This window comes from Hyaena hyaena, unplaced genomic scaffold, assembly GCF_003009895.1.
Source record: "Hyaena hyaena isolate Hyena2069 unplaced genomic scaffold, ASM300989v1 scaffold_50, whole genome shotgun sequence".
NCBI lineage: Eukaryota > Metazoa > Chordata > Mammalia > Carnivora > Hyaenidae > Hyaena > Hyaena hyaena.
In genome coordinates, this window is record NW_024080682.1 from 4,614,725 (window position 1) to 4,634,553 (window position 19,829).

Genomic DNA, 19,829 nt, shown 5'->3' on the forward strand with positions numbered 1-19,829 from the left:
GAGCCAAAGTCAAGATTTGGACACAACTGACTGAGCCACACAGGCTCCCTTCTATATTATCTTTAAGACACCAACTATTTAAATACAAAGACACATCGGCACCTGGGCATCTCAACTGGTTAAGTGTCCAACTCTTGATATACGCTCAGGTCATGATCCCATGATCATGAGATCAAGCCCCACATCACGCTCTGTGCTGAACACAGAGCCTACTTGGAATTCTCTCTCTCCCTCTCTCTCTCTGCCCTTCCCCTAGTCTCTCTCTCTCTCAAAATAAATATTTTAAAGATAATAAATAAATAAATAAAAAGGCAAACAGGTTGGAAAACAGTATACTATGTAATCATAATCAAAAAAATAAAAGCAGATGGGTCGCCTGGGTGACTCAGTCGGTTAAGCGCCAACTTCGGCTCAGGTCACGATCTTGGGGTCTATGGGTTCGATCCCCGCGTTGGGCTCTATGCTGACAGCTCAGAGCCTGGAGCCTGCTTCGGATTCTGTGTCTCCCTGTCTCTCTGCCCCTCCTCTGCTCGTGTTCTGTCTCTTTCTGTCTCACAAATAAATTAAATGTTAAAAAAAAAAACAAAACACCAAACTGACATGGCTGTATTAATGTCACACAAAATAGCTTTTACAACTAAAAAAATTACCAGGGATAAAGAACGTCATCATCATCAGCATAATTATAAAGGGGTCAATTCATGAAGAGAAAATAACAGCCCTAAATATTTATTCATCTAATACCAGAACTTCAAAATACGTTAAGCAAAAAAAAGAAATGTAAGAGGAAATATATAAATCCGCAATTGTGGTAGATTTCAAAGCCCTTCTCTCAGTAATTGATAAAACAAACATTTAGAAAGTAAGTGAGGATACAAAGAACTTGAGCAACATTATCTACTAAACTGACCTACATCTATAGAACACTCTGTCCAAGAACAGCAGAGCACAGCTTCTTGTCAAGCATACAAAAACGATATATGAGGATAGACTATGTTCTGGGCCATAATGCAAGTCTCAAAAAATTCAAAATGATTAAAGTCACAGAAACATTATTTCCTCACCATAAGGAAATTAAGTTAGAAATCACTAACAGACAAATATCTCTGGAAAATCCTCAAATATCTGGAAACTAAATAACAGACTTCTAAATAATCCATGGTCAAAGAAGAAATAAGAAGGGAAGTCAGAAGGCATATTAAACTGAATGAAAATGGCAGCACTTTAGACGGAAATTCAGGGGGTGCAGCCAAAGCAGTTCTTAGAAACTCACAGTGGTCAGAGCCAATGTGGGAAAATACAGATCTCAAATCAGCGAGCTTAGCTTCAATTTTAAGAAAGCAAAAAAATAAGGGAAAAATAAACCCCCAAATGAGCAGAAGAAAAGAAATAATGAGTGAATCAATGAAAGGAAAATAGAAAAAGAATAGAGGAAAAGTAAATGAAACCAAAAGCTGGTCCTTTGAGATAATCCATAAAAATCAGTACACGTCCAGCAACGGCGTGAAAGAGCGAAGGGCAGAGACACAGGCTGCCAGCAGAAGCGCCGCCGCGGGTGATCGCTGCCGCCGCGCCCTGATACGTCCATCTACATCGAAGGGACAGTAAAGAAACTTTATGCCAGAAGAACTTGACAACACAGACGAAATAAATTCCTCACAAGACATGAACAAAGCTCACTCAAGAAATAAATAGGCGGAGGTGTCCTCTACCAATAAACTGAATGTGTTGTTAAAACCTTCCCACAAAGTAAACCCCAGGCCTAACTGGCTTCAACTAATCTAATGGTTAATTAGATGAACTATTTCAGACGCTCAAGGAAAAAACCCAATTCTATAAAAACTCACGGTCTCAGTCCATTATGGCCGCTCTAACAGAACAGTGCACACTGGGCGGCTTATAAACAACAGACATTTGTTTCTCGAGTTCTGCGGCTGCAAGTCCAAGGTGTCTGGCGAGGGTCCACTTCCTGGTGTGCAGACAGCTATCCTTCAGTAGAAGCTCCCGCGGCAGGAAGGGTGAGAGAACTTGGGGGGGCGTGGGTCACACGGGCCCTCATCCCATTCATGGGGGTGGAGCTTCAGAAGTCAATCACCTCCCACAGGCCCCGCCCTCCTAATACTATCACACTGGAGATTAAGTTTCAGCACAGGAATTTTGAGGGGGACACAGGCATACAGTGTATGGCATTCGTCCAGCAAACTGCAGAGGAGGAGCTCCTTCTGGATACTTCCAGTGAAGACAGCATTACTCACATAACCAAACCCTGAAAAAAGATAGTAAGAACGACAACAAAAAGGAAACTATAGATCTGTGCACTCATACAGAGGCAAAAACCCTAGGCAAAATGTTATCAAATCGAACCCAACAATAAGAAAGAAAAAAAGGAAAATACATCATGACCAAGTGAGGTTTATCCAAGGAATGCAAGATTGGTTTAACACTCAAGACTCACCCCAGGTAATTTAGCAGCTAACCAGAGTCTAAAAGAGAAAGCCACGGGATTATGTCGGTAGATGCAGAAAAAGCATTTAACAAAACCCAGGATCCATTCCCAATAAAGACTCCAGCAAAGCAGAAAAGAAGGAAACTTCCTCAACCTGGTGAAAGGCATCCACCAAAATAAACAAGCTAAAAAACACTACAGCTCTTATCAGTTATCAGTAAAGGACAGAATGCTTTCTTGCTATGGTGAGAAACAAGCCAAGAATGTCTGCTCTCACGACTTCTATTCAACATTGTACTTGAAGCTCCAGGTACTTCAATAGACAAGAAAAATAAATTAAAGCATCCATACTGGAGAGGAAGAAGAAAAACTATCTTTATTCACAAACATCATAATCATCCACGAAAATCAACAAAATCTACAAACCAGATACCATTACTAATAAGGGAGTTTGGCAAGGTTGCAGAATGAAAGACCAATATACACAAATATACCAGCACTGAACTCTTAGAAATTAAATTTTGAAAGCAACACCGTTACAACAGCATCAGATGTGCAAGACCCAGGCAGAAACACAAACGCTGCTGAGACAAACTAAAGCACTAAACAAGGGTACAGGGTTCGGGGACTGAAAGACTCCGTGCTGTAAAGATGCTAATCCTCTCCAGTTTGTTCTACGGATTCAACACAATCCAAAATCCTCGCAGACATTTGTGTAGAAAATGACAAGCTAGTTTAAAAAGTCACAGGGGAATGCAAAGGACTTAGAATAACTAAAACCACTCTCAAAAAGAACAGACTTGGGGGGGGGAGAACAGACTTCACTGCCTGATCTTAAGTCTCACAATCAATCCACAGCAATCCAGACGGTGCAGTATTGAACTAGAGACAAATAGAGACATCAATGGAACAAAATAGAGTCCAGAAATAAACCCACACCCACACATACATGGACAATGGATTTTCCGTAAAGTTTCCCAGGCCATTCAGGGGAAAAATGAATAGATTTTTCAAGCAGTGGTGCTAGAATAATGAGCTACCCATATGCAAAAAAATAAATTTCAATTCATACCTCATCTGATACACAGAAATGAACTCAAAATGAGTCATGGAACTAAGTAGGAAGCCTAAAGGTATAAAACATCTAGAAGAAAACGTAGGAGATAATAATCTCTCTGACTTGGGGTTAGAGAGAGCTTCAGTAGAAGTAACACCAAAAGTACAATGCAAAGACAAAAACTGGCAAATTTGATTTCATCAAAATTAAGGATGTCTGTCCTTTGAAAGATAGTGTTAAAACAATAAAAAGATAAGCCACCAAATGGGAAAAATATTCGCAAATCTCCTATCTTGATAAGGAACTTCTATCCAAAATATGTAAACAGCATCCAACAGCCAAGAATGAGGAAACAATCCCAATGTTTTTAATGAGCCCAAGATCTGAAGAGATGCTTCACCCAAGGAAATACACGGAGGACACACGAGCGCTTTGGTCGTCCGGGAGTGCAGGTGGGGTCCACAGAGACACGGCACTACACGCCTGCTGGGGTGCCAAACATCAACTCACGGACTGTGCCAGGCCCGGACCCCACACGCTGTGCTGAGAATGCAAAATGGGTAAGCACTCTGGAACAGTCTGGCAGTTTCTTAAAAAGTGAAGCACACACATTCCATTTCTAGCTATTATTCAGGAGACAGGCAGCGTGTGCCCATTTGGAGACCTGCATGGGAATGCTCACAGCGACTTTACTTACATAGCCACAAGCCGTAAACGACCCAAGCGACCTCTGGTGGGGGACAGGATAAACAGACTGTGGTCTACACATGAAACGAAACACGACTCAACAATCAAAAATGAACTGCTAGGGCGCCTGGGGGGCCCGGTCGGTTAACCGGCCGACTTCGGCTCGGGTCATGATCTCAAGGTTCAAGCCCCACATCGGGCTCTGTGCTGACAGCTCGGAGCCTGGAGCTGCTTCGGACTCTGTGTCTCCCTCTCTCCTGCCCCTCCTCCGCTCATGCTGTCTCTCTCTCTCTGTCTCAAAAATGTAAAAAATTAATTTAAAAAAATAAACTGCTGACACATGCCAACAATGGCATGAATCTTGAAATAAATATGCTCAGTGAAAAAGCCAGACAAAAAGCCAGTATGCGTTGTATGATCTCATTTACATACACTCCCAGGAGATGTGAACTGATTTATAGTTCTAACAAGCAGGCCAGTGGTTGCCTGGGGATACGGGGGTGGGGGTGGGGGGACAGCAGGAGAGGTGTGTGGCAGGGACCACGTAGGGCCAAAAGGAAAGGTTCTGAGGTGACAGATACGTTCACTACCTTGATTGTGGTGATGGTTTCACAGGTGGACAAGCAAGTGGGAACTTGTCAGAAGAAATGGGCACACACGGGCTCAGGGACGGCTTTCTCTATGGAGGGACTGGCTCGGCCAAGTCTCAGTGACGGGTGAGGTGTGCCAGGGAATGGCTGGTGCACACAACTGCTCACGGCAGATGCAGTCCCATGTTCAAAGGCACGAAGAGTGGAGCAGAGTCCTGGGTGCTCAGCCGGGACACGTGAAGAACACCCCGATTACTAAAGGTGGTTCAGAATGGGCGGGGCTCGGGGCGGCAGGAATCGACGCTGGACACACAGGCAGGGGGTGGGCTGCCGGGGCCTCCTGCACCACCACAAGGAAACAGGACCTTACTGTCACAGCCAAAGTGTTCGAAGCACAAAGAGCAGGGGAGTGACAGGATCACACTGACACTGGAAGAGAAGGGGAGGCGTGCTAAGCTGGCCACGGAATCAGGCGTGGACTCGGCCTGGAGAGGACGGAGCAGGGAGGCTGCTCCTGGTCCGGGTTCTGTCTATCCTACGAAGACCCCAGCTGTGACACTTGGGGAACAGAGGACACCCAAAGGCTGACTCGCCACCATTACAAACAGGGAGACCTCAGGATTAGTCAGATTACCACCTAAGGACACAGATGAGACAGCAGACATTTACTGTCCACTGTTCTTCGGTGCAAGGGTCTTTAAGAAAATAATAGTTTATTGAGATGAAATTCACATATCATAAAATTAATGACTTCTAACAATCCAGTGCACTGAGTACCTTCCCCGTGTCGTGGAAATCTAGTTCCAAAACTTCCGACACTCCAAAGCGAGCCCCAGACCCATCAGGCAGTTTCTCCCAATCAGCCGTGCCCCCAACCCCTGGCAGCCACTAATCCACTTTCTCTCTCCATGTGGAGTTTCCTACTCAGGACAATTCGTGTAAAGGGAATATTACAATGAGCGGCCTTCTGTGCCTGGCTTCTTTCACTCGGCATTAACGCTTTCGAGGTTCATCAGTACCGTATCACTGCACCACTCCTTTTTCCTTTTGTTTTGCTTAATTGTGGTAAAACATGCCCAACCCAGAATGTGCCATCTTAGCCATTTTCAAGCGTACAGCTCAGCGGTGTGGAGCACATTCACACTGTTGCACAATTAACCTCCAGAACTTCCATCTTGCAAAGCTGAAGCTGGGCCCATTAAAGAACAACTCTTCATCTCCCTCGCCCCCCACCGGGCCCTGGCACCCCCACCCTCGCCCCCACCGGGCCCTGGCACCCCCAACCCATCCTGACTCTGTGATGTAGACTCTAGGGACCACGCGCAAGTGTGACCACACGGTGCTGGTCTTTGGTGACTGGTCACGCAGACACCAGGCCTCCTGTGGCAGGACCGCAGCCCCACAATGTGAGGCAGATGTGTTTCTGCGCTTACCTGTCAGGGGACTCTTGCTCTGCCTCTACCTTTGGGTTGATTATTATTACAAGGGTCTTTTCAAATAATAAAACTAAACTCCTTGGTCAAACAAGCTTGGAACACGGAAATAAGGGCAAGCAGGATGGAGGCAGGCCACCTGAAATGTCCTGCTTCACCTATCCTGAGACCACAGCCCACTCTCAGCACGGGACGCCCAGTGACACCACAAATATTTATTAACTAGATGCTAGAAGGGATAAGAAGATGCATAAAATGTGGTTTTGTCCTTTAAGGGACGTGGAATCTCTTGAGAAAGCCGTCCACGCACCAGAGTATTAGCATGAGGTTGAGAGCGTGCCCGGCTTCGTGTGTGGCGGGCGTGTGACCTGGCCTTCAAGGGCGGGGAGGGACGCGACAGGTGGAGAGGCTGAGGAGGGAGGGCTGGGCGGCAACGGAAGCAAAGCTCGGCGGCGGGGGGCAGGGGGTGGGGACGGAGCTGCGACTATCACACCAGCTCCAGTCACGACTGCTGATATGCTACAAATTCACTGTGTCCTCATATGAAGGCTGCGTGACCCAGCGGTCCAGAGGGGCTGGAGGAGGTGAGTTTCGGTGGAGTAAAGCCCAGGGAACGAGAACGATAATGACAGTCCAAGAGACACTGTCTCCCGAGAACGCTTCCTCCCTCGGAAAAGTAAATCCTTCAGTCCGTTAGCTTTGCTTTCACTCCTCCCTCTACTCGCCTCGAACAAAGGAACACTGTCTAGAGGCGACTTCGCGAACACTCCCTAACAATAAGCATTAAAACAAAATCACACACTCAGCTCTATCTGCTCAGATGTTTACACAAGTCGGATTCTTTTCACTGTTTCTGTACGGGGAATGGGAAGGAAGGGGCACACGTGTGAAACGTTAACAAGATGCAACGGAGTATCGCCCCTGGGTGTCAGCAGGAGGAGGCAGAGGTACCTAACGTAACTCCCAGGCTTCTGCGTGGGCTCACTGGATAGAAAGTGGCCAACGATGGAAGGGAAATACACGGTGGGGAGGGACGGACAGACGGACAGAGGGAGAGAGACCCCCCGACAAGTACAGAGCCTGTGGTGGAAACGGAATACACAGTTGCAACGATCTGCTCTCAGCTCAGGGCTACGTGCCGAGGTGGAGCTTCGGGTCTGGGGACAAGTGTGCGGGTGTCGTCGAGGAGCAGCAGCTAAGCAACGGCCAGAGGGGGCGAGAAAGCAGGGGGTGGGGCCGAAAGAAAGAGAGAAGAGAGAGAGGAAGTGGGGCTGCAAACAGCAAGTGCCGTGGAGCAACGAAGGTGCAAAGAGAAGCCGCAAGACTGGACAATTAAGAGCTCACTGGGGACCTGGACAGAAAGACATACCTACGTGCTTTGAGTCTGAAGTTCATTTGCAGATGACTGAGTTCCACAGAGGAAATGATCTCGAAACCTTTTCCTATTTTGACCCCTACTGGACAGCACACCGGGGTCAGGAGTCAACAGAAGGAACCAAAACGCTGACCAGAGTGAGCATCCAGGCAACCCCGGTGAGGCTTTCACAGCGCCCGCGGAGGGACCAGCTATGTCTGCATCCACACACAAGATCTGAAGACCTGGACCCTCTAAAGAGGGCTCTGGGGTTACGATGAATTTTAGCCTGATCCCTAATTTCAATATGCTTTATAATGAGAATTTGCTCATGTCTATACTTACATAATTAAAATTAATTTTAAAATAAAACTTCCTACAAATAAGGAGATAATATGTTCACTGGTCTCTGAATTGACTACGTGCAGGTGTACTATTAAGTATTCTCTGCCAGGTCAGAGGTCTTTATCCTTAGTACAAATGAGACCCTTACTGTAGTTTACTGCCTAGTTTTAATTGTGACGTTTTAATTACTAACATTTTAAAAGATGACATCTTAAGCCTCCTTCTAGCTAAATTATCCTAACTAGAATTATTTTCATATAAAAATATTTTATAACTATTCGAATGCATGTCAACAGATGGCTAAATTATTTAGTTAATGTGTGGGCAACGTGACATTTTCTCAGTCAGGACAACATGCCGCGACAAGAGCGGCGTCAGAGGCACGTAACAAGTAGATCCTGGGACTAGAAGCATGTAGGGATTGAGCATTAGTCTCTTAACTCTTTTAGACAGTTGACACAAAATACTTTCTCTTTATTATTAAAAATCATTACTAAGTATGCAAATGTATTGGTCACAGTTATAAGAACAATAGTAATCAACCAACAGGCAATTAGTACCACTCTCTGCAATGTAATAGTAGCAGTAAGTCATATACAAAATTTTGCTGAGAAATTTTCAGGAGGGAGTTTAAAATTACTTTTACACCAAGTCATAGTTAAGAATACTTATAGGAATACTTATTAAAATTTATACTTCTATTTTGCACTTGTCTTTTTTTTTTTAATGTTTATTTATTTTTGAAAGAGAGAGAGCATGAGCAGGGGAGGAGCAGAGAGAAAGGGAGGCGGGATTCTAAGTGGGCTCTGCACACACAATGTAGAGCCCGATGTGGGGCTTGAGCTCACGAACTGTCAGATACTTAACCGACTGAGCCACCAAGGCGACCATGCTCTTGTCCTTTCCAAGCATTGTTTACTTTTGTTTTACACGCAGAATTGGAGAGAACTGGCCCAGGGTAAAGATTAATAGTATATTCACGAAACCCCAAATAAAGACCTCTCCAAACTGGCCCGGTTCTTAAACAGGTTCCCTTCATCAAGGAACAAGAATAATCCACTTTATCTCCTGCAACATGAGGGCCCAGATGGTGCCCAGATGAGAAACACACGGAAATACTAAAAATAAACTCAAGGTGATTCAAAGGGGTGAATGTTTTTGTTTTTAATATCATAAGTACATTTTCTTTTAAAACTCTGCAGTTGAGCCTTACATAACTTACAAGTTACAGAAAGCTTCAGCATAATAAAATAACTATAAAAATAATCTTACAATAGAAATTTGTAACAGTACTGCAAAGTCTGCTGGTTGCATTTGAGAAAAACTTCCCCTTTTAAAGAAGATTGCAAATAACAATGCAAAAAAAGGTCAATCAGTAGTTTCTTGATTAAGCAAAATAAAGAGTATGTCAGCAATCGTACACAGTCTGTTCTTACAGAATTCAGTGCTGCCTCTAAAGGATTTTATTGCAGGGGCGCCTAGGGGGCTCAGTCGGTTAAGCGTCTGACCGGCTCAGGGCATGATCTTGTGGTTCATGAGTTTGAGCCCCGCATCGGGCTCTATGCTGACAGCTGGGGCCTGGAGCCTGCTTCAGATTCTGTCTCCCTCTTTCTCTGACTCTCCCCCACTCATGCTCTGTCTCTGTCTCTCTCAATAATGAATAAACATTAATAAATAAAATAAATGAACACTAAAATACATAAAGTATTTTATTGCACAGAGTTTGGGCCTCCGCAGAGTCCATTAGGCCCGGGGCCTGCCCTGCTCTCACCTGGCTCGCCGGCCCCCTTCAGTGTCTGGAAACCAGACAGAGAGTAAACTGTTTGCTACGCACGTGGACATCAAGTCTCCCAAAATGTTGGATTCTTCTAACCTGACATCTAAATAGGCAGTTACGTTTTGGAAATCATGTGCACTGACATGGCATTACTCTTATAGGGCTTTAAAGAGTTCAAACAAGAAATGTTAAGCTCAGAATCTTTGTGTTTCCTACGGACAACATAACTATCATTTACATGAATTATATCTGACTAAAAATCCATGGTCAAAATCTTTCTCACGACTTAATTCTTTGTGGTCAAGCGATAATGCTTATAAAAATCTACTCTGTCACAATTTTTCAAATTAGTACAAAATTTTCCATATTCCAATAGAAGCTGCGGATCAAAGGACGTCTTTAATAAATGTGTCACATCACCGCAGGCACTGGAGTCTAACGCTACAGTTTAATGACGCCTGCGGCACACCAGCAGTACCTTCCAGGCAGCACAGTGAAAAAGCAAAAAACTCACAGGACATTTCCGAAGCAAAAATATCACCCAATCAATCCTTGTCTATGGGATCCAATGTGATTTTCAATTTACAATTAAAACGGAAACCGTCACCGATAAATTGGTGAAATAAGGGAAAGCGGCTCGTCTGCAGGTAAGGCCGGGTCCGCCTGGCCCTTTCATTTCTCGGTTCACTGTAAGTGACGGGGTGCGGCTGGGGGGAGGCACAGGAGCGAATGAGAGCATCCTAAGGGTCAGGGTGTCCTTGTGAGAGGCAGTGAGAGAGCGTGAAAACTTTCACAGCTTGGAGTCTGGTTGTTAAATACAGCCTCTATCCTGGGCTTATGAGCTTTTCGGCTGGTAAATCCAAACCCTGGTCTACACTAGGATAATATTCATGACAATCCTGCACGTTTCATCTGCTTAAAATCAAAGACTCCGTCCTAAAGGGTTAATAGAGGAATTACAAAGTAACTCTCTAGTTTGCATTTCCCATAATACTAAAATAAAGCTGCTTCTTTTAGTCTCGAAATTTGCTTTTTTAATACTGTGAAAAGCCTCCATGAATCTGTTTAGCGTATTTACTTCTTTTCATCTATTCAGCGCCACCGGGCAGAACACGGAGTGCGGTGCGTGTTGATGCGTCGCACCGCCCCGCATGACTCACTGTACCCTAATGCACTCCCTTAATCCTGTTTGGACAGCTGGGCCCCGGCATTTGTTAGCTGCATTCTAATTGCCCATCTTTCTTTTACTTCTTGTTATTTATCTCTATGGCAAACGACTCAGGAATTTAATTTGTTGATCTTCAAAAAGCAAATTTTGCCATTAATTTGTTTTCTTTGTATTAAAAGTATACTCGGCATGGAATGCGCTTCCATAAAATCGGTATATATCACTGTTAACAATCTTAAGTAACAGACTAGTCTAAGTGAGTTTCGTAACGGACTAAATGGTAGGCTGGCTATAATATCAGAGAAATTATTTGTGGGACCGTCACAACACAAACGATACCACTCAGTCACAAACGAAGTTACTAATGGGCACACTTCTGGCATTTTCAAGATTAGCAGATGCCAAAACAATAACTAGTCCTACAAAGCAAACACAAAGGAAGTAAGACCGCTGAGGAAATAAGCTTTGTATTCCTATCTGCGACAGTGGTCCGTTTACATTTATACTTAGATTTCACTTTTTACTAAAACATGACATTCTCTGTAAGAATGATATAGGTAACTACAAAGCCTATATTTTCTTTGCACAGCCCGCCTCCCTGATTGGCAGTGAGTCTTGCATAAATAATAGAGGCAAAATAAGAGGTAAACAAAAGCAACTCAAAGCTACTAGCAATTGTGGTTAGCACCAAGGTGCTGAGGTTGAAGGATGGGATTCTTCTAATCATTTGTGAACACTCCTAAGCTGAAACCTAAGTCCAGAAGACCAAACAGAACTAACGGAAATTTCTGTTTGAAATAACATTCAGCCAAGAAGTGAGATCACAGCCTCAACAGTGCTTTATAAAAGGTAAGAAGGCCAAATGAAGGTCTGTTCCACTTTTCAATGACTAAGTAGAAATGTATTACTTCTAAAAGGTGATCAAAATTCCCATAAATTCAGAAGCTAAGAAAACTATATAAATGACAGGCAAGTAAGAAACTGAAAAACCAACAGATGTCCTTGAAATCAGCATATGCTCTCAAAGACCTCACTGCTTTCAAATCTATCTCATGGACACAAAACAGCTTCAAATAAGTTTTACAACTTTCAATTTTTTAAACCACATGCTAAACTAAAGTTTAAAAAAAATTTTCGTATAAGAAAAATTAGTTTAATATTTCTAGATATTCAACATTTTTTTTTAATATAGTTTTCATAGTTTCCTCACTGATGAGGGACCATAAGGTGAGCTGAGGGCAAAGTACATATCATCCCCCCCCCCCCCCCCCCCCCCCCCCCCCCCCCCGGGATGTGTGTGATTCCTCGGGCACTGCTGCCCAAGGACAAAGGAAAGACAAAAATGGTTAACTGATAGAGCTCACAGTCCTAGAGGACACGAATCTCCTCTCCGTCAGTTTACAAATCTTAGTAAATTACCAAAAAAAAAAAAAAAGGCAATCTTATCAATAACCTAATCCCCAGAAACCTGTGGACTCAGTTTCCAGAGTCCCCAACATCACCGTCCCCTCCATATAGTGATGTGGGAACAAAGGCAGGAAGGAAATGGCAGGTAAAATGAAATTTCCTTATAACCTGCAGCCCACGGACAGACACTCGAGGCGGATACAGAGTATGTTTCTCGAGGAACGCCCTACCACCAGGGTGTTAATACCTTACCAGAGGGAAGCAACCTTAGCGAAGTCCCCTTAGCGCGTGGAAATCCCTTTGGAAACCTGCCATTTACCTCTACCCCCCCAACTCCATAATAAATAACCGGTCACTCTGCACACCCCCGGGAAGCATTTTCTGCCCTCAGGTCCTGTCCCCATGCTTAATGATCACCTTTTTGCACCAAATATGTCTTTAAGAATTCTTTCTTGGCTATCAGCTCCAAACCCCATCATCACCCCAAAACCTCCTCACTCACGAGAGAACTCAGAAGTTTAACTAGGCAGTGGGAAAAACTGTCCATTGTTTGGATAAGGGATATTTTTTCAAGTATTTACAAAAATAAATGGTCTTTATTTGAAAAAAGTAAAGTACTGCTTTGGTATAGTTTCTATATATACAAAGTACAGGCATCATAAAATAGTATGGAAGGAAATACTATATTTCAAAGGATGATTTTTTTTAAAGATTCAGAAACTAAAAGTCAAGGCAGAAGTTTAGAAGAGATAGTTTAAAAGGTATGGACTTTAAAGGGGCATTTCTCACGTAAACTTACCCAGTGTTCTTGACATTACAGGCAGTGCGGAGCTCAAGACCAAGATGGACACACAATTCCCAATGATCTGTGTGGGGGTGGGAAAGGACATTGGGCAGTTAGACTGTAGGACGATAAACGCAATCAGTCCATTCACATTCGGGAACTTACTGCCGACACACTTTTACTGTGGTTAACTCCTTAACGGTATTAGTCAATACAGAATTTCAAGAGAATAAGAAATGTTTTCTACAAACACTGAAAGTTGTATGTCAGTTCTAGAAGATGTTTACAGCATCTGGCACAAGTAGAAAGTTAGAGAACACTTAATTACTTTATACCTCAGACAACTCATTTTACATTATTGATTGAGGTTGCCAATTTTGAAAAGCTTTGCCTGTCAACTAAAAAAGAATGAATACATTTAATATTTCTGACTATATTTTTAAAGCCAGACTACTGCTCAAGATATATAATTTGTTCAACTATTGTAAGATTTAATACCAAAAAGCTAGAAATCTAAAACCCCTGAAGTCTAGTGATTCATTCCCAATGTGCCCTATGCTTTCGCTTTCATACTGAATACAAGGAGCTGAAAATACTGATTAATACTGATGATCGCTTTAACTAGGTGCTAAGTATCTCAAGAAATCCTAGCATTCAATAGATAGGTAAATAAAGTACACAAAGTAACTTTTCCCTTTTGAGATAGGCTGGAAAATATGTGATATGTAATGAAAAGAAAAGGAATCAGCAGCCCTTACTAACTATAGTCATTCTCCAGTGTCAGCCTGTGGGAATATTTTTAAATGACGCGGTCACTCACTATATACGGTAACAGTCTTTGTTATTTCAAAACCAACGACACATTGTAGGAAGTCAAATTAGCCTCAGACTACAAAATGTTTCTGAATAGAATTCTTCTGTCTTGCTTTAATTATTCAAATTTGAAATACTTGGTCTCTACTACTTGTAGCAACTAAGTTCTTCAGATTTCAAACAAGCTCCCTGAAGTACAGTTTGCACAATCAAAGTTACTCATTAGCAATACGTTTTCTTTGGAGGAGAAAGAGTCCTTTCAGGAGCCTTCCGCAGCCAGTTAGCAAGCGCCGCAGGTCTGCGCATTTACAAGTGAATGGAAGCCGTCCAAATTCAACAGAAGAGCACATCCTTTTCCCACTCATTGAGCATTCTGAAAATCTTTCAGTTGGTGTTTATGCAATTTACAAACAAATACCTATCACTGCAAATGAACCATTCAGGGCGATTATGAAATAAAACAGTTCATTACCCCTGGGAGGCAAACGGGAGGCACAGCCACCTAAGACTTTACCTTTGTCATAGTTGTGTCATCCTTCTTGGGAATAAAGTTTCCAAAAAACCGGAGGCTATAGAAGCCGACGACAGAGGACACCATGAGATAGCTGTGAGAATCAAGGAAAAAACTCTCCAAAGTATGCAGGTTTCCTTAAGTTCTCAGTAGTCTTCAAAAAGTCTTAAGGCTCAAAGGAAAAACAACAAAAGCCACTTGGCCTGCTTGAGGAGGACAGACTTGTTTTTCCTTCTAGGCAAGTGTCTTAGTAAATTACCACTGTCCCAGAAAACTGGACAGAAAACTTGTTGACAGAATGTTGAGTTAAAGAAAGGATACAAAATCAAAATGATTTCAAGTGCAGCTCCCACAAAACCGAAGGCAGAGAGAGAAGCATTTCCTATCCCTGGGCCCTGTGGGGGGAAAAATCACTTTTCAGAATTCAATGACACTATATATTTGGTTTCCCTAAAAAGTATTTCATAAATGTAGGAATTAGGAATGCTTAGGGGAGCCTGGGTGGCTCAGTCGGTTAAGAGTCCGACTTCGGCTCGGGTTATGATCTCACGGTTTGTGGGTTCAAGCCCCGCGTCGGGCTCTGTGCTGACAGCTCTGAGCCTGGAATCTGGTTCAGATTCTGTGTCTCCCTCTCTCTCTGTCCCTCCCCCATTCATGCTCTGTTTCTCTCTGTCTCAATTATAAATAAACATCAAAAACATTTTTTTAAAAAAAGGAATGTTTAACACTCTGGAAATCACATCTACATTTTTAAAGGACAATGAAATATGACATTAGACTGAGTTCATCAACTAATTCAAGCACACATTAACGATTTTAACAAACTCAAAACATCTCCAAACTATCTCATGTGTAATTTACTTATTAAAATGATATTATACTTACTGTTAGGTCCTGAATATTACTGGAAGAAACTTTTTAAACAGTACCGTAGGAATAAATATATAATTATTTAAATGAACTCTAAGACAACATATAAAAATTATACAATTAAAACACGTCAAAGTAAGCTGAGCATGGAAAGTGAAAGTCCATACCCTATTTCCACACTTGAAAGTTCTCTTTCCCCAAATCTTCCTTAGGAATTCAGACATTTTTTAAAAATGTAACTTAATTAATACAGATTTTTAAAAAATGTAATGCTATGCATTTTTTTCCTAAACATTACACCTATTTTCAAAACCTATCTTTATCTAGAACTTAAAAAACAAAGAGAAAAACTAGTATTTATTAGTGAGACCAGACAGGCAAAAAAAATGATTTCTTACTAAAGTAGGAACATTTTCAAAGTTGACCAATTAAAGGAACTATTCTAATACGAACTACTATTTTACTATCAGCTTTAATGATATCGAACAGAAATACCAGGAAAATTAAGAATGTACAGTCAGGCTAATAAAAAATAAACCAATAAAGTGGCGCCTGGGTGACTTAGTTGGTTAAGCGTCTGACTTCAGCTCAGGTCATGATATCACGTTCATGAGTTCAAGCCCCATGCCAGGATCTGTGCTGACAGCTCAGAGCCTGAAGCCTGCTTCAGATGCTGCATCTCCCTTCCTCTCCCTCTCTCCCTCTCTCCCTCTCTCTCTCATTCTCTGCCCCTCCCCCTCCCATGCTCTCTCTCTCTCTCTCTCTCAAAAATAAACATTTTAAAAATTAATAAATAAACGAATAAACAATATCAGACGTATCATATATACATTCTAATTTTGGCCTAAAGAAGTAAGAATACCCATGGTAATTTCATATACTTAAATAAGGCGAAGAACTTCTCAACTTTTTCCTCAATCTTTTGAAAAAGAAATGAATAATGCTAATAATAGGACGCTTGTTGGCTGGGCTGAAACACATGTGGAAATATTCCCTGTCTCAAGAGAAGGCCTACGGGCAGGATTACGATGATGTGATTCGTTTGTACAATCACCCGTGGACTCTACCAGGGGAAAGTGCCTCTCGACGACACACTAAGGGACGGTACGGAAGCGTACCATGGGGGCTTGGGACTTACACGGTGTATTTGTCAGAAGCCAACACAGTGGGTGACTTCCTGCTCTATCAGTGGATTTGGGCCTAATCAAAAGCTAAACACCCGGCTGTAGACGAAGGAGGATGCTCAGTGTGCTGTCGTCTGCTTGTGCAGCGAGGTGCCGGAGCACGTGGGCAGGCTAGACACCAGGCAGTGACGGAGGGCACAGGTCCAGCGGAAGTCAGAGGAGGGCAGGACCTAAATGGAGACCATGGCTGAAAACATTAGCTTCGAAAGAGCCGGTGTCTCCGTCTTAAACTCAAGGGAGGAAATTTAGGTTGATGTTGGCTTTTTTCTACGAAAAGAAAAGTGTATCACCTGGTTCACAGGGAGAGGTGGCACCAAAGTCTCAGAGTCTGGGAGTCCTTTCTACGGGGGGGAATGGGGAAGCGACTGACTTGGAAAAAACATTAGAAAATGTTACAACAGGGGCGCCTGGGTGGCTTAGTCGGCTAAGCGTCCGACTTTCGCTTAGGTCATGAACTCGCAGTTCGTGGGTTCGAGCCCTGCGTCGGGCTCTGTGCTGACTGCCAGCTCGGAGCCTGGAGCCTGTTTCAGTCTGTGACTCCCTCTCTCTCTGACCCTCCCCTGCTCATGCTGTCTCTCTCTCTCCTAGAAATAAATAAAAAAATTTAAAAAAAAAAAAAAAAGAAAATGTTACAACATAAATACGATCTTAGGGAATCAAGAGTGTACAGAGACACCTAGAAGTATGCCAGATAGGAATCTGTAGCGATAACTTCCTTCCATACAGAGAACGTATGCAAACAGGCTAAAGGACGGAATGTGATAGAACTGTCAACTTTTAAACAAGAGAGAAAACAAAGTTAATTCACAAAAAGATGTACATCTGACTGTCTTCCAGTAACTAAGTACTCGACTCGGTTTCATAAGATGTGTGATTCTTTTGAAGCATGAGTCCCTACCAAGCATGCATTTGGATCTTCTGTAAACACAATGACTTGATCTCATAAACTCCTCCGATGCCACTATTTCACAGAGTACACAATTTCTTACAGAATTAAAAGTAATAACTTCAGTTAAAAAAATAATAAACTGCAATACAAGCCTAAAAGAAGACTCTGCTGTTTGATAAAAGGGCTGGCCAACCCAAAGTAGGAAATTAGAAACAAAGTCACCGTTTATAAACACCGCTGATGAAGGCTGCTTAGTAAAGAACTTCATACAAGCCGAGATGGACTTGCAGAAAGGCGAACGCTGTAAACTGCTGATTTTAAAAGGCTCAGGGTACGTACGCAGAGCACGGGTGCTAACGAAAAGACACTGAGACCACTTTACCCTCGTCCCCTTGGGCATGGCTGTCTCGTCAACCAGCAGGCAAAGGATGTTACAAGCCACCAGGAGGACCGAGATGAACTGCAAGAGAAACACGGGCGTCAGGTCAGCTTCCAAGGTACTTCGTGAATGTACGTGCGTGGGATCTAAGTGCTGACCGAATACATGCTTCAGGACAGCGGAAAGCAGTCAAGACCACAAGTCTACGTACAAACAAGCTGCGAGGAATCAAACCCACTGCAAAGGCTCCAGAATAGACTCTAACAAAAGCCTCTGCAAATTATTACAATTTCAGAGCTTGTGATGAAAGCTAGTAACACAGATGCAGTTGCCACCTGATCTCAGCAGTTGGCAACCCACCACTCATCGTTACAACATTATCAGAACTACTTGAGAAATGGAATTTTCCTCCTATCAGAGTTTGAAGCAGGGGGAATCTGCAGCACCTCGTCTCTTCATTCTAAGTGACACAAAAGAATGAATTTCCTGCTTTCATGAGGAAACAGTTAATCTTGAGGACTTTTTAAAATCTGCCATTAATTTCCATTTTTACTCTGTTGAGTTTTTCCAAATAAAGGTATAGATGGATTTTAATCCTGTTGATAGAAAACCAGTTTACTAGAAACCATTTAGCTGAGGGAGTTGCCAGACTCAAAAACCAAAGTAAACGACACATAATTTGCTTTATTTAAGTAGGCAAATAAGCGCTTACTGTCTCGATGAGGAGGAGGACCATGACAGCGGGGTACACCAAATTTCTTTCCCACGCTGAAGCCTTCTTCCGCCTCTCTGTTAGAAAACAACAGCAAAATACAACAGAAGATTTCCAAAAGTTCTCTCATTCCAAAAGACTCATTTTTTCATTCCTTACTGCTATCACCAGTATGTATTATTTTTATATAATTTCTGTTTCAGAAACATACATTTTTAGTTTTCCTCTACAAACTGTAAAAATTAGAGTTTTAAAATCACTTTGCTACATGAAGTAGCTGGGTCCTGTGTGCTGGCCCTTTAGCTCTGCAAGGGCATTTCCGCGGCTAATGAAACATCCTGTTCATACACAGCTTACTATGAAAATATAGAAATGTTTGTATTTGATACAGATTTACACAATGATACAGATTTGAGTGAGTAAAGGAACCTGAGGAAAAATCCCCTCTAATCCAAAGGTCAATTCCTCCAGTTTTCCAAAGGCTGGAAGCAAGTTTCCGACTACAACGATCTACCTCGTATCACACCATTCCTCGTGCCAGGAACACATCAAACTTAACTAAGAAAACAAACCTGCATGAAGGAGTCACAGAGCCACCACGACAAAACCGTGAGGTGAATATTCTGTGAAATGGATCGACACGAGCCCTCACGTCGGCACTGCCTTTCCCTGCGCTGCTGGACTTTTCCAGCATATAACTGGCTCGCCCCGCGAGGCTGAGAAATCAGGCAGCCATCAGTAGGTAAAAGAAAATGATGCTAAAGCAATGCTTTCTGCAAACTCAACAAGGTCAGGAAAACACGACTTGGAGGCTGGGGCTACCAAGGCAGCCAGAGTCTGAGAGGCTGTGAGCAGAGAAAAGGAAGGAGAAAAGAAGAAGAGAGCCTAACATTCAGCCTCTTGCCCTTCAAGGCACCAGTGGCTGAGAGGGTGACGGGAGAGGCTGAGAGGGAGGCAGGGAGAGACTGAGAGGGTGACAGGGAGGCTGAGAGGGCGACGGGAGAGGCTGGGAGGGCGACGGGAAGGTACAGTAAAGAAGAAGAGCAAAGCTTCTGTCAGGTTCATGTTTCTTGAGATAAAAACTAAAGTTCAGGGTTCATTAAGAAGATGGTATCACGGGTGCCTGGGTGGCTCAGTCGGTTGAGTGTCTGACTTTGGCTCAGGTCATGATCTAGAGGTTCATGAGTTCAAGTCCTGTGTCAGGGTCTCGCTGACAGCTCAGAGTCTGGAACCTGCTTCGGAATCTGTGTCTCCCCCTCTCTCTGCCCCTCCCCTGCTCACGCTGTCTCTGTCTCTCAAAAAGAAACGAAGCAGAAGAAAAAAGAAGGGAGGAGGAGGAGAAGAAGGAGGAGGAAGAGGAGGAGAAGGAGGAGAAAGAGGAGGAGAAGGGGGGAGGAGGGGGAGGGGGAGGGGGAGGAGGGGG

General features: G+C 43.2%; 1 protein-coding gene and 1 long non-coding RNA gene across 9 annotated transcripts in view; one reads left to right on the forward strand and one right to left on the reverse strand.

The window, feature by feature from the left end:
* LMBR1 (limb development membrane protein 1) overlaps positions 1 to 19,829 on the reverse strand; it is a 148,292-nt gene that overhangs the window by 10,612 nt on the left and 117,851 nt on the right. For 6 of the 8 annotated variants that reach the window (XM_039230687.1, XM_039230683.1, XM_039230682.1 and 3 more), the window contains 5 exons: positions 18,407 to 18,483; positions 17,698 to 17,775; positions 14,694 to 14,767; positions 14,376 to 14,466; positions 13,064 to 13,130 (listed from right to left, as the gene is read on the reverse strand). In XM_039230687.1, coding sequence (XP_039086618.1) covers positions 13,064 to 13,130; positions 14,376 to 14,466; positions 14,694 to 14,767; positions 17,698 to 17,775; positions 18,407 to 18,483 — 387 coding nt within the window. Of the gene's footprint in view, positions 1 to 1,847; positions 2,005 to 2,178; positions 2,267 to 13,063; positions 13,131 to 14,375; positions 14,467 to 14,693; positions 14,768 to 17,697; positions 17,776 to 18,406; positions 18,484 to 19,829 lie in introns of all 8 variants that reach the window. The other 2 variants (XR_005528210.1, XR_005528209.1) reach the window with 1 other exon arrangement.
* The window catches only part of LOC120230903, a 35,872-nt gene that overhangs the window by 8,883 nt on the left and 7,160 nt on the right, over positions 1 to 19,829 (forward strand). The window lies entirely within an intron of this gene.